The sequence below is a fragment of the Pseudorasbora parva genome, chromosome 5, assembly GCF_024679245.1.
Source record: "Pseudorasbora parva isolate DD20220531a chromosome 5, ASM2467924v1, whole genome shotgun sequence".
In the NCBI taxonomy this organism is placed as follows: domain Eukaryota; kingdom Metazoa; phylum Chordata; class Actinopteri; order Cypriniformes; family Gobionidae; genus Pseudorasbora; species Pseudorasbora parva.
Window position 1 is genome coordinate 46,076,903 of NC_090176.1, and position 14,752 is coordinate 46,091,654.

The 14,752-nt window shown below is 37.7% G+C and overlaps 1 protein-coding gene across 11 annotated transcripts in view; it reads right to left on the bottom strand.

The window, feature by feature from the left end:
- tns1b (tensin 1b) overlaps nt 1–14,752 on the bottom strand; it is a 288,631-nt gene that overhangs the window by 37,330 nt on the left and 236,549 nt on the right. For all 11 annotated transcript variants that reach the window (XM_067444489.1, XM_067444488.1, XM_067444483.1 and 8 more), the window contains one exon: nt 4,074–5,498. In XM_067444489.1, coding sequence (XP_067300590.1) covers nt 4,074–5,498 — 1,425 coding nt within the window. The remainder of the gene's footprint in view (nt 1–4,073; nt 5,499–14,752) is intronic.

Genomic DNA, 14,752 nt, shown 5'->3' on the forward strand with positions numbered 1-14,752 from the left:
GTGTCCATTAGATTAAAGATCTGAAAGATTTAAAAAAAAAAAAAAAAAAAAGGTATTTTAATAACTTCATTCATTGATTTTAAAGCTTATTTGAATGACCTTTATATACGCTATTTATATTCATTTTAACAAAATGCCTATTAATTAATGATTGATTAACTAAAATTATCAATGTGTTTTTGAATAAGGGTATAATAATTACATAAATTATATCTAAATCATTCAAAATGATTATTATAAATAAGCATTTTTAAAAGTCAGACACATTAGTCTTTAAAACCATTCGCTATGTACACTGTAAAAAATTATTTAGAAAAAAAGTTACCTGGTTGCCTTAAAATTGAGTTCATTGAAATTAAAATTTTGAGTTAATACAATGAACATTTTTTGAGATTCGACAACCTTTATTAAAATATTATTAAAATATTTTGTAAGCATATTGGGTAATTGTGTGTGTTTTATTTCTAATGACGCAGTGAAACATGCCAAATAGTGCTATTTTTATGATTTATCAATTTTTTTATATGGTTCAGATACAATAATATTTTGAGTTTCTATTTATTATACAAATTTCCTTCATTGTATCAACTCAAATTTTTAATTTCAATAAACTCAACATTTTAAGGCAACCAGGTTACTTACTTTTTTAAGTTAAACCAACAAAAACCAACAATTTTTTTTTACAGTGTAGTAACCTTTAATTTGGAGTAGAAACAGGGCTAGTGACTTTATTGCATCAGATGTGATTGGTTTCATTTCAGTTTGAGTTCTCTTCTCCGGAACATAACCTGCCCTGGAGCAGTTTAGCCATGGAGTGTAAGTTACTATGGAGATGAACACTGCTAAAAGCCAAACAACTTTAATAGTACCTAAAACCCAGGACTGGCACAAACTAAGCTTAAACATATATGGCCAGCCAGCTAAACCGACTTCATGGTACAGGGCCCTGTGTATGTGTCTCCCTCATCTACTTGTGATCCGATCAGACAAAAAAAAAAAAAAAACACGTATATAAATACCAGGTGTAAACAGAGCCTCTCTCTCCATAGTGTCGTTTGTGCCATTGTTATATCTGTATTGAATTGGATCAGACTCAGCAGAGGTCCAAAACAAACATTCATCCTGGAACCTGGCTACCATACACAGCCTGCATGGGCCCTAGAACAGCACTGAAGACATTCAGTGTACGAGACGTTTACTCCCCAGTGGCAGATAAGGATGGTATAATGCTCTCCAGACTAGGGAGGATTTATTACCCTTTGTCCTTCATCTAAATGCTAAAACAGAGGTAAAGGAGAGTCCTTGAATGAAGCCAGTGTCTGTTCGCCTTGGTATTGTTCCCCAGGTCTGGCAGACTGGATCTTGTGACATGGGCTCAGTTGATCCAGACAGACTGCCCTTTGTCCTGCTACAGTGTAACTTTAACTCGACACATATTATAAATGCAATTTGTTTGTAGAGGTCACCCGGCACAAAGGAGTGAACTAAAGCTTTTACTTCTGTTAACTGTTATTCCACCCAAACAAGGTGAAAATCCCAGCACAGGTTAGTGGTTAAGGAAGAGGGAGTAAGGAGAAAAATAAAAACATTTTTTTTTTTTTTTTTAAATAGGACTTAATTCTTTCTAATAACCATTACTTCCTACAGTTTATTCCTTTGGTAGATAGTTCATTCTGAAAATCAAAAGTGTCAGGAGTCATTATTTATCCACACTCGGGTCCAAGCCTGTTTTGTCTTTGAGTGAGACAATTTATATGATTTTTTTTTTTTTTTTTTACTTTTTTTGTTGATAAAACCAGGAAAGATTAAGTAAATTGTATTTCGTTATCAAAATGTCTGGTTTTCCACAAAAAAGTCATACATTTTCAGAGTTTTCATTCATTTAACTATGCCTTTACATTTACTTTACACTTATTTTATATTATTTTATTGTTTTTTTTTAAAATTTAATTTATCCACTTAGAATTTAGTTGTATTTAATTAAATATTAATATTGCAAATAACGTAAACAAGTGCAACACTAATACATTTTTTTTATCAAAATACTTTAAAATATAATTAGAAAATAAAATAATTAATAAAATACAATATAATATAATAAATAAAAAAAATACTGCAGTTTTATAAAAGCAAGTACTCTCAACCTGCATCTCAATGTGTATACTATCCATCCTAAATAGCATAATAGTTCCATTTATAATATTCAGTGCATTGGGATGAAGTAAAGAGAAGGCGGGAAAAGATAGGGGGCGAAAGTGAGTGAGAACCGAGAACCAGCACACAACCACACAACATGCACAGGTGTTATGAGTTAATGTCAGTGGGAGGCAGAGTGCATCAGAGGACCAACCACTGAAGGAGAAAGAGCGGCGGCGGTGGCCGTGCTCAGCAATACTCTGTCTTTCTCTGATGCCTCGGATACGAGCAGCATACTCTGAACACCACCGGGAAGATGAGGAGGAATGACGGACCAAGTCAGGAAGTAAAGGAAGAAGGTGAAGAGGAGGAAGGGAAGGCGGAGGTGATGATGGGATGTGTGTTCCACAAACAGGATAAACATAAAAGGGTGGAGAAAGGAGGGAAGAAAACATTAGCACATGTCACGCTAGTATTTTGCTTAAATCAAGTATGAGCCATTGGTAGGGAGCTAGGCAATATAGCTAAAAAAAAAAAAATGATGAAAACATTTGCAAATAAATTTATTGCACGGTCCTAACGTGAAGTATATGTTGTATGCCTTAACTTTGCTAAGTAAGATACTAACACTTAATTTGTGGCAGTACATTGTGGATAGTAAATGTGGACAAAGTGTTCCCTAATTCCAGATAGTGTCACGTCTGATAACCAAATCCCAATACTAGAAACTGAGAGCTCTTCAAACAGTGTGGCAAGAGCTAGGACTCAAGGGAAGGTTACAAAGAAAGAGTGCAGCTTCCTCCTCTTGCTGTCCTTCCCATTACAGGAACATTATGCTGAGTCAACAGCTCTTTTAAGCATTCGTCTGCAATAAAACCGAGACATAGCTGACTAGGTTTATCCATGAGAGCCTAATCTAAAATATTTCCTCAGGTTTAATGTTGGTTTCCTGCCGTTCTCAAAGATGGGGATGGTTTAGCTAAAGTAGCGCTTTCTGGCTATGTTTGACAGAGAGAGAAAGCACTTAATCGGACGTAGCTTCTTCTGTCAGCATGCGACCTTCAACACCTGTCTGATGCTTCTTAAACACCCATTTTGAAAGATATTAAAGATGAAAAAGGCACATTCACTGTAAGACCTGTACTGTACAACCACCAGGAGGCAGCAGTGAACCCAGAGCTAATGCATCATCCCTCATCCGAAAAACAATTTGCCAGAAATTTAGGATTAGATGAAATTATATATATTTTGGGTTTATGATGTTTTTGGTTGTAAGATCCATCAGCAGAATGTGATAGAATAGTAATGCATCTGTAATTTAAACTCAACATTGAAAGAAAAAAATAAACAAGTCATGGTGAATTTGGTATGCGACAAAACAACATTGGTTCAACAAACAACTCTTATCTGCTGGCATTGTTCTAAAAACATCACAAGGGAAAAACCTAGGCTTCCAGGAAAATCGTTTTAAGCTTTCAAGCTGAACAGATAATGTTAACATAAAAAAGTGCACTGCCGTAACAGCCCTCAGTTGTTTGGGCACTTCTCCAGATGTAATGTACAAATGTTCGGTTTTGGTTTGGCACAAAACAGAAATGCGGTCTGATATTGAGGCTTAAGCCAGAAGCACTTTGGACAAAGCTTTCTTTGTGATCTCACGATGCTTATGTCAACGCCAACAAAGAAACTCCACCAAAAAAGGCACCGCCTTGAGTGTAAAAGACAAGCTCAACTCATGCACTCAAGGCAGGCATGGAAATATTTTCCTTTGCTATATTCCCCTTGATAGATTGATTCAATTAGCATATTGTATACATAAAAATATGCAGGAGTAATGGTTCAAAATCTTCGCTGGTTACTGCCCATGGGTTGATCAATGTTACAATACTATTGTACCTTTAAACAAGTGAAATTAGGTATTTTAAAGTTACTCTTACCAGCTACACGGTGGGCTACAAGACCATCCAATTTGTAGTTGGTATCTTCTGAGTCAGACTCTTTGGGCAAAGGGGATGAGGAGGCAGAGTAGCTACACTGGGGCTCAGGGGACTGGGATGTGGTACTTGAAGGGTAAATGTTGAGGGGCTTTAACTGAAGAACTCCAAAGGTGGAGGAAGGCACTGTGGAATGGGACATGGGAGCCTGACTTTCTGCTTCAGAAGGGAATGCAGCATGCTGGGGTATGGCTGTGGGTCTCTGCTGGTTCATGAGGGGTTGTGGAGGCTCTGTGGCTACCTGTTGATATGCCAGAGGGAATCCCGCCAAAGAGGACCCACTACGATCATGAATAGCGGCATCAGCCTGATAGGATGGCCGTGCCTGGGTTTGAGAGAAAGATGGCTGGGTGGTGACTACACCACCTTCTCCAGATGGGGCACTATGGGACTTGGGGACTTGAGTAAGTGCCGGGTCAAGGTCCAGCATCAGCATGTTGAGGGCCTCGATGGACTGTTCAATTTCTTGTTGAGATGCCAAGGGAGGGAACTCCGGAAGGCTGTGGGACTGTAGTACAGGGCTGAAGGTGACCCCATCTGTGACTGGAACCTCAGGAACACCATATTGTTGCCAAACATTCAGCCCCCTCTGCACTGCATCCCTACTGCTGGTTGTGCGTGTGGGAGCTTTGGGCATGCACTTCTGCTCTGTGGTCGGGGTTGCCCCTAATGACTGTGATCGGTAGATGCTGCCATTCTGGTTGGTGTAGCCACTAGAGACCCCCATGTTCTCCTGGACAGATGAGGAGCTGTGAACTCTGGGCTCTGGCATTTTCTCGTGGACACCCTTCTCCAAGTAGGGCACATCTTGTCCATTGATAACCGTCTCTGACTGGTAGTATAGATCCGCTGGTGTGGCTCTGCCCTCAAATGATGAGAGGGTTCCGAGACTGTCCACACTGTTCCCCTCCTGGCTGTTGGGCAGGTCATCATCAAGTATATCTGTCTCTCTGTCTATGTTGTTGTGTCCGTTGACATGAACCTGGGCAGGGACGAGGTGTAGGACTCCGCTGCCAGAGCTGCTTTGGTAACCTGTCCGATGCATTGGTGCTTCCAAACCACTGAGAAACTGGTCCAGCTCCTGTTTTTCCTCTGGGCTTAGAGGCTGGGAGGACGGCTGACTCACCAAGGCTGGCTGATGGCTGGCTTCATCTGTGCGGTCGGTCTTGATGGATGCCGTGGAGTTGCCTGAGTCACTGCTTACAGACAAGGCGTGGTCGACTGGTGGTAGAGTGTTGTCTACAGCAGGTAAAGCATGGTCGGCAGCAGCTGGGAGACCGTTAGTTGTGACCCCTCCGTCCAGAGACTCTTTCTTCCGAACCTTAGCGTAGAGACTACCATCCAATGGTCCTTGTGTGTGAATAACGTCTGTAGAAGACAAAAAGAAAAAAGGATTCCTTTCAGCTATTTCATATATACATATAAAAGCAATAATCCACTTTACGTTGTGCCTAAGAATAACAAGCTATATCAGCTTAGTTTTTACATTCATGTGTCACATTACGCAATTATATGATAAGGTCCTACCAGCTACACAACTACACAAAGGTGAGTAAATGATGACATTTTTGGGTTAACTATCCCTTAAATGGAACTAAAAGTATTTTTTATTTGGGAAAAAGGGATGTCAAACCCTTATTTATAGTGGACTGCTCAGATACTTGATTGTTTTTAACTATGTAAACACTTATGAAGTGAGCACTCAGAAATGAGCACTCAGCATGTGTCAAACATGTCAAATCATATAAAGGATTTTCTTCTTAAACATGCACGTGTATCTACACATGCGAAGCAACGGCAGCTCCACCTCGCACAAGGAGTCAGCTTGAGCCTCTCATGAAAGGAACCACGCTCCCTGTCCAAGCCAGTGACTCACCAGTGGAAAAATCACCACATACAAGATTGGAGGCATTTCCTGTCTCCTTGGAATTGTAGCATCATTTCCTTTACTCACACATTTACACACACATGCTCGGACACTTATACAAACACATAACACACCTATTTTGGGGTGGCTGTGTGTCAATGTATCTTTGGCTCTTAAAAATCAGTGTCTTGTTTCCCTGTGGTCATGGATTTTAATAACAGACTGTAACTGTTTTCTGCCTTTCCAAAACCACTAAGCCACTGTTTGACAGTTCACTCTGCAATGGCCTTTTGATATCAACAATGCATTGCAATCTCAGAAAAAAAGAGCCGTGTTCTGTTCAGTGTGCTTGGGAGAACGAGACAGCCTCAAAACCACAGACTGTGACAAAATGTCATTCATTCAGATAGAGCCAGCCTGAAACACTCACGCTGAGTTTCCCATGGTGTCTTAATGCAAGATCTGTCGAGCCGCAAATCTGATAATACAGCTGGGAAAAGTGGGCACAATACTCTGGATTACAGTGCAGGTTTTTTTTCTTTTTATTTAGTTTTTTTTTTTTGACACTTTAGAACACTAATAGCTGAAGACTAGAGGTTGTGGCATGAACAGTCGGACTTGTGAGTTTTGGCATAAAGTTTGGTCCACAAATCTCACTTAAATTAGAATAAACTGATGTCAAATGACCAACTGTGGTTTGCTTTATTTTAAGTGCCATTTAGAGCTGTTTTTAGATTAAATAGATGATACCAGAATAAATGCAGAGGGGGGGAAACTCATTAAAGCTGCAGAGGTATCGACTCATGACCATGGCTAGAAAACACCAAAAGAAAAAATCAATCGGCAATCTGCATACATTTTGTAAATAGATGATTGGTCATTCTATTAAATGCTTTTCCCAAGTTGATTAAAGTGATTTAAAAAATGTCCAATCATCCAATTTAATGTACAATTGTAAACATTCTATCAAACAAATGATGTGCTTAATTATTAATAATTAGCATTGTTCCATCACAAAATCAATTCATTTTCAATATAGAATGAGATAATGTAATCGGGTTACAGTAAAAGGCAACTGTTTACTTTCACAGAACAAAAGTTACTGTGCAAAAGGTTTTTAAAAGGAGAATTTAATGCTGATAAAATTAAATAAAAGTTAACACATTTCCAAGTTATTTTCTATACATAAGATAAAGTGAAATACACACACTTACAATAGTGAATATCTAGTTTACTTGCTACTAAGTGCCTCAAAATATTCTTTCAAAGATCTGACGCTACTAACCTGCTGAATGATGACTTCCGGTGCTTTTAACCAACGCCTATCATTTGTGTGCGTAATGTGCGGTTTGAGACTAACAGTTCCCTCAAAGCTCCTTAAAAATAGACATCCCAGGTTACCTCAAGTGATCTGCTGACCTTTAGGTTGTAGATGTCTACTTGCAACAAATTCAGTGACCACCTTTGGCCCATGTCACATGCAGCTATGTGACCTGCTGGTCTGAGAGGAGCTTAAACACAAGAGTACACAAGCTGATGTCTGTCAAATGCTGCCAACTTTGTCAACTTGTTGCACCAGATAACAGAAGTTTGCCATTTTCAATACAAATTTTTCAATTATTAGCAACAACTATTATGATATTAAACAATTCTCACTATTAACTTGTTGCTTATTAGGTTTATTAATACTTAGAACATATTAATAATGTCTTATTATGCATGACCATATTCTACATCCTTTAATTCTACCCAATAAGTCAATTTAACAACAACCTTAATAACTAATAATAAGCAGTTATTAGGAGTTTATTGAGCCACAATATGTTGTTAAAGTACAAATAAACACAGTAAGTGATCATTCTTAACAACACAATAAACAAAAATGGATTGTTAGTTTTAATTTACACTGCAAGATAGGTACCACAATCATATTAGATTCACAGTATTCTATTATTCATTTATTTTTCTAAAGAAATTAATACTTTTATTTAGAAATGATGCATTAATTTGATCAAAAGTGACATCAAAGAATTCTGAACAAATCAACGATCACAATTTCTACAAAAAATATTACGGAGTATTGGCTTTCTGATAATTCAACTTTGCCATTAGATAAATAATTATAAAAAATATATTACAAAAACATTTATTTTACATTATAATATTGTTTCTCAACATAATTTAAAAAAAAAAATTTATATATATCATTTTTGCTGTAGCCTATTTGGTGAGCATCAGAGATATATTTAATTTATTTTATGCACATTAACACAAGAGTGCTCAAAAGCAGCTTCCCATTATTGGGTTTGGATACTGTAGAAAGACTGGTAAGATTATGATAATTTTTCTTTTTTGAACAAAAGTCAAAACTGAGATGATTGTTTATTTCTCCTCTCTGAGAACAGGCTTGGCGCCAGCATTTTCCTTTAACTGCATTGCATGGAAAAAATGAGTTTTTCCCCCCAGAGTGTTTCCCCTACCAATCACCCAGCTGTTTCAAACATCTCCCAGCACCCTAGTACTCCAAAATAACACCCGCCCTGAGCCACAGACTAGCGCAGCATAGCCTTGTATAAACTACTCAGCAGGTTAAAACTTCAACCGTGTCGTCTCAGATGAGCCGAACGGATCTCATGTTTTATCTGCACCTCAAAAACACCTCATGACTTAATACTGGCATCAGAGGAGCTGTCATTAGAGTCTGGCATCTTAATGTGGAACCAGACACACCTCTTTCTTGAAAAAGGAATCGCTTTCTATTTCGGCATGCTTTTTATCACCTGTTCGCAGACTTGGGTGATATCACAACATGAGCAGCTTGCATCTATCCCTAATCATCAGCCATAAAAATAGCAGGATCTGTGAACACATGCTTAAGAGTTCTAGAAGTTGTTCAAAGCACACACAAAAAAAAATTCACAACAAGCACCTCAATAAAACGTCCCTACCTGCCTTAGTGCACACTGTAAGTGTCCAAGAAGAAAGTTTGGAAAAGACTCTGTGTTTTCTTGCTCTTGAGCCCCAGCAGCTCAACATTAGTGAGCTGTGGGAGTAGTTTTGGATCAGAAAGCTCTCTCCTCTTTCTCCACCTCCTGTTCTAACTCCGATTGAGCTGTTCTGCTAAAGATGACACGAGTCTTTCCTTCTGGTTGGATGTACAACACCCCTAGTGAGGTGGGCGTGAATTTATCCTCGCCCAGCTGTGTGTCTGGTGTCTACTAGAGTGACATCACTGGGCTTTTTTTCTTCGGATAGGCTTGTTATACTTCACCAACTCCCTGGCTCTGTTCCAAAACGTGTGAGATGCCTACATAGGCAACATTTAAAAGGCACCATACAGTATGAATGACTCAAAGATTTTTCCAACAGATACTTGTGCTGGCCACGTTCTACAGCAGCATGCATATTTTCCAGCAAAGGAAATCCCATAATGAAAAAAAAAACCTTGCCAAGCAAAAGCGCAAGAAATGTAGATTATAAATATACCTATAATTACCTATCAATTAGAATTAGTGCTGTCAATCAACAACAACAACAAATTGCACCTAACGTTAAAGGTTTAAAAAAAAATTATATATATATATATATATATATATATATATATATATATATATATATATATATATATATATATATATATAAAATAGATATATATATATATATATCACATTGTAATAATTTCACAGTTAATCTATCCGATCCAAATTAATGTACAAACTACGTAAAGACAGTATATTTTAAATATTTGATCCATCAGGTAGGACATATACAGATATTGGATAAATTAACTAAATAAATATAGATTCATCTTCAGTAAAGCTACAAAAGTTATTCAGTCAAAGGCAATAGAGTGTTTTCTTTTCTTTTGGTCTTTTGTCCTTTGATTGACATTAATGACAGACATCACAGCAGCAACAGGTCTAAAAGGATACTGTCACTTTAATATCTGAAGCACATGACGCAGATCTGACACATATCCCATGGCCTCACAACTCTTTATTTAACTCGTTTAAGACTGTGCTTATGTATAAATATATTTATCAATAAATAATATGTATTATTAATAGCAGTTGAAAGAATGATAGCATGGTCATAAACTGTTACACAGCCAAAGAATGATGGGGAAAAGAAACAGATGCTGTGCTTATTAAATAAACTGAGTTAACACATTCATTTTGTCAGCCCTAATAATAATGGGAGAAAAAAACCAATATAATTAACTGTACTTTTAGAAAATAGACTATGATCCATTAAATTACAAATAAATAGTTACATTTTAATTAGAATGGATTCTAAAATATTAGACTAGTTTATTTTAGACTATATTAAAAAGTTCAATATAATTTTTTTTTATTACAAATTCATTCAATGCCATGAATTAAAAAAATATGTGTGATGTTATCTTTGCAAGATGCTAAATTCTAACAACTGTAACCTCAACTGTATAATGTACAGTTAACCATCTTATGAGGTTCCTGCCATTATGACGAGGTCTAGAAGAAGGGTGACCCATTTTGGATCACTTAAACCTGGACAAATTGAGTGCCATTCGGAGCTGGTCAACAAAGCTCATAGACTCAACAGCTCGTGTCACAGCAAATGAACTTTCTAACTAATGTAAATCAGTATATAGTAGTCCATTTTTCTCAAAATCTTTCTCACAAAAATGGCATAATCTGTCCTGCAGCAGAGTAATAAACAGGTGGTCACTTCACTTAGAGGACAATGGTCTATGTAGGCAGAGTCCCTCACAAACAGACAGTCAAGGGCTCTCGCTAGACCAAATTCAATAGCTTATATCCATAAATATGTAGCTCTGTTCCAAAAACGACTCCGCTGCTTTGCTGTTGTTGATATTGTTTATGAAAGCAGTAAGCTACTGTAATGCATTATAATGATATTGCTACAGTTCTACCACAGTTCTGTGCCATGCCTAGAACACCCCTTACCTGTTTTGGCTTGAACATAATGATTCAGTGGTACTACTTTTTGCCAGAATGGAAAACTGGCATATAATGTTTACATTGTTTACGAAGCCTTACCTTGTTAAGCTTTACAAGCACTGGCAGCTAGGGGGCTTTGAATGTGTGTGTCGTTTTTATAGTGTTTCCCAATAGGCAGTAGGCCTACCTGATATCACATTACTATACATTTCTTTGAATAGTCAATGGCTGATGCACCGCCATTAAAGGTGTTGTAAGGTGGTTGCTTTAAGGAGAATGCATACACATACACACACACACACACACACACACACACACACACACACACACACAAACACACACACACAATATATATATATGTTTATATATAAATTCCTAACTGGTGGTGCTGGTAATGGTGGAAGGCATGGCAAAAACAACAACAAAGTGTGTTTGTAAAAATCCCATTAACATACACACCCACACACATTTTTCCAGAATGAACTCTTGCCACTTGGAGATGGAAAAGACGCTGCACTGGGAGATGTTTTTGTAAATGCAGTCTCAGTATGTTAATCAATCAATCAATAGACTTGAGACTTAATAGACTTAAGTAAAAAATAGATGAATAAAAATAGACTTACAAGCATGACATCATGGCTCATGTTTCATGATGGGCAGAAAACGCGGACATCTTTTGTGATGGATGATTCAAGTACCAAAGCATGGACTGTTTACTTGGAGTAATTAAAGGACAGGTAAAGTTTCAGAAATGCCAAGGTCTCTTTAAAAATTAGTGTGATAAACATGTTAAATCACCAGGAGTTTAGGAACTTTTCCTTGTTTAAGCTGTTCATTAATCGTCTACATTAATGATTTCATTTTTTCTCTAAATGTGCTTAGAAAAGGATCAATAGTTCCTTGTACTTTGTTGCTTTGTGAATGATAGTCTGAGCCTTTCAAGGACATGGAATGAGATTAAACCAAGAGGAAAGAGAAAAAAAGGTCAGCGGAAGGACTGTACAAACTTTACATGGTGCGTCTGCAGGATATGAACATATATGTTTGTCTAAGTCGGTCAGAAACAGACTTCCAGTCAGCAAACAGAAATCCGGACAATGTGACACGACTGATATCCATGTAATGACAAACACCCACTGTTGTGAATCTAAACAGCCGATGTGATCATCACTTTAACACCTGCTGCCAATACACTCCCACAACTGAATCATGCCTTGTGAACCAATGTGGTTTAGATCACCACAGCTGTCTAATTCATCTGAGCTCATCTGCATTTATATGCTGTTTTTCCTAAACGATGGCTATGTTTGAACAATTTTAGTACTTAGAGCTTGTCAGTGATTGCTTTAGCACATGAAGGATAGGACATCAAACCTGAAAAACCTTCATAGTTTTTTGTATCGTGCCAATAAAGCTGCATGAATGTGATTCAGGCTTTGATGAAGTGTGCGGTCACTGTAACGCTGGTCAAGTGTTAGTCTGAAAACACTGCGTAAGCACTTGAGAAGACGACAAAGTGCTGTGTTTGACTCCACAGGCACTCATCACAAGAGCTCTCTGGTAATGGATCCTGTATAAGGTAAGTGCAGGACATTAAATATGCATTAAAAATGCTTTTGATGGTCCTCTTATATAAAGGCAGAGACGAAAAAAGCACAGAGAAAAGAAACTTCACCACATCTACTCTAACTAAATTCTCATAAGCAGTTACCACTCTTTGTTCAGACAGTCAGCAAATAAATCTGATTATCTGCCTCAAATCATTTTAGTTCTTTGCAACCTGAAAAGCAAAAAGCTGCATTTTATACAATCCTGTTCCAAAACACACCCATTTGTGGTTTGAAAGGCGACTGAAATCTGATTTTTGAGGCCAATATCTCCTATGTCGATTTTATCTCAAACGATGTACAACAGAAAAGCATTAACAATTTGTGCCGTAATTTTGCAAGTAATTTCATTACTGACTCACAAAAAGAGTCAGTCTTCAGAATTGAAATCAGAATTCAATGAAATCTTGTTTCTGCCATGGAAAAACCTTTTATCTCACATTTCTGACTTTTTTCCCCCTCGCAACTTCAAGTTTATATCTCACAATTGTAAGAAAAAAAAAACGTATAATTCTAAGTTTATAAGACTTTATCTTATCATTTATATCTTAGGGATCTAAACTCACAATTGTGAGTAATAATGTCTGAATTGTGAGCTAAAAAGTCACAATCCTTCCATAGAATTGGATGCAGTCTGAACAAATCCTTAAAGGGCTGTTTAGAGAATACTTAACCGAGATGATATTTTGGGAATATTTTCCCTGTTTTGAATGTGTACACCTGCTCAATCCCAGTCTGAGAAAGACTGTGCTTTTTCTGTACTGAAGCCGGTCATTGTGCACGCAGCTCTCCACGTGACTCCAGCACGAGGCCATTGATGGGTAACGTTTCGTTACCGCTTACGTTGCCTTAAGGAAAAGCAATCAAGTCCTGCTCAAAGCGCTGGGAACAGATTGGGCGAAACGAGGGCGGCTCTTTGATAGGCATGTAGCGACTGGCTGTGGTTGGGAACTGGGCTGGGCTATTCACTCCACACACTTACGCACACAGACCGCACACACCAGCTCCTCATCACACACTTCATCATTAGTCCTCAGAGAGCTCTGGAGAACCAAAACAATGAATTACTGAATTAAAACGAAATGAGGTGAATGAGGAAAATCAGAAGGATTTGTTTAGTCCCGTTTCTATGAGAACATCTCATGTATCATTGGCTTTATCTTTAGTTATCTCAAAGCATGTGGCTAGAGTACAGATCCTTTACAGAAATTGATGACAATTCATTAAGAGTTTAAGGGATAATTAGTAAAGCTGCCACAGAAAACTAAAAATGTGCATTCGGAAACTTCACAGTAAACACAAACAGCAGCTAATAATTAGCAGTAATAACATTTGCAGTCAGATTCCAGATCACAAAGTCTCAATTTAGTTTTTTGGGGTCTATTAGAATAGGTTTTCATGCCTGAATTTTCAAACATTTTAAATTGGTTTTCACATTGTTGCAGCACCTCTCTTCCCAGTCTGTAAGTAGCTCTCTGAGTAATCTCTATGAAGCACCTCCTTCCAAAAAGCACAGTGGGCTCTGATTGGTCGGCTAGACCAATAGCCAGACACTACTAACACAACTCAATCAAGTCTTGCCCTTTTTTTGCATATGCTTTAAGTGGTAATTATTTAAATGAGGGATTTTGGTCACAAGTATAAAACTCAAGTATACAGATTAAGGCATTTCAGGAAGTTCAAAAACTGATACAGAAAATAACTCTCTTTGGAGTGACTTTGTGCTTTGTAACTGCAGAAATGTTTCATGCTCAAACAGCAACATTCCACACTAAAGAAAATTGAAAATAAAAAAGCATAATGGGACCCCTTTAAAGGGAGAGTTCACACTTGGTTTGTTTAGTCCTGGTCCGCTTAGCGTTCACAGTGGCATTTAAACATCGAACCTAAAGGAATCATAAGAATATGTTCACAACCTGATTGGTTGGCTTTTATTAGGTATATTTCGCAACGGAACTTACCAAACTTCCAAAACAATGCTGTGTGCTGGACTAAATGCACTTGTTGTATGTGCTACATGTTATGGAATTTTGAGCTTATACAATGCATAAATGAGTCAAGTTTTTTAGGAACCCCAGTCACACACAAAGATTTGCTGCGAGGAGACGTGGTTCTGATGCCTGTACCGATGGGAAAATTCGCAACTATGACGAGAACAAACAGGTATGCTTGAGCGTTTTGTCCTTTTTAGGGTCGCAGCTTGTG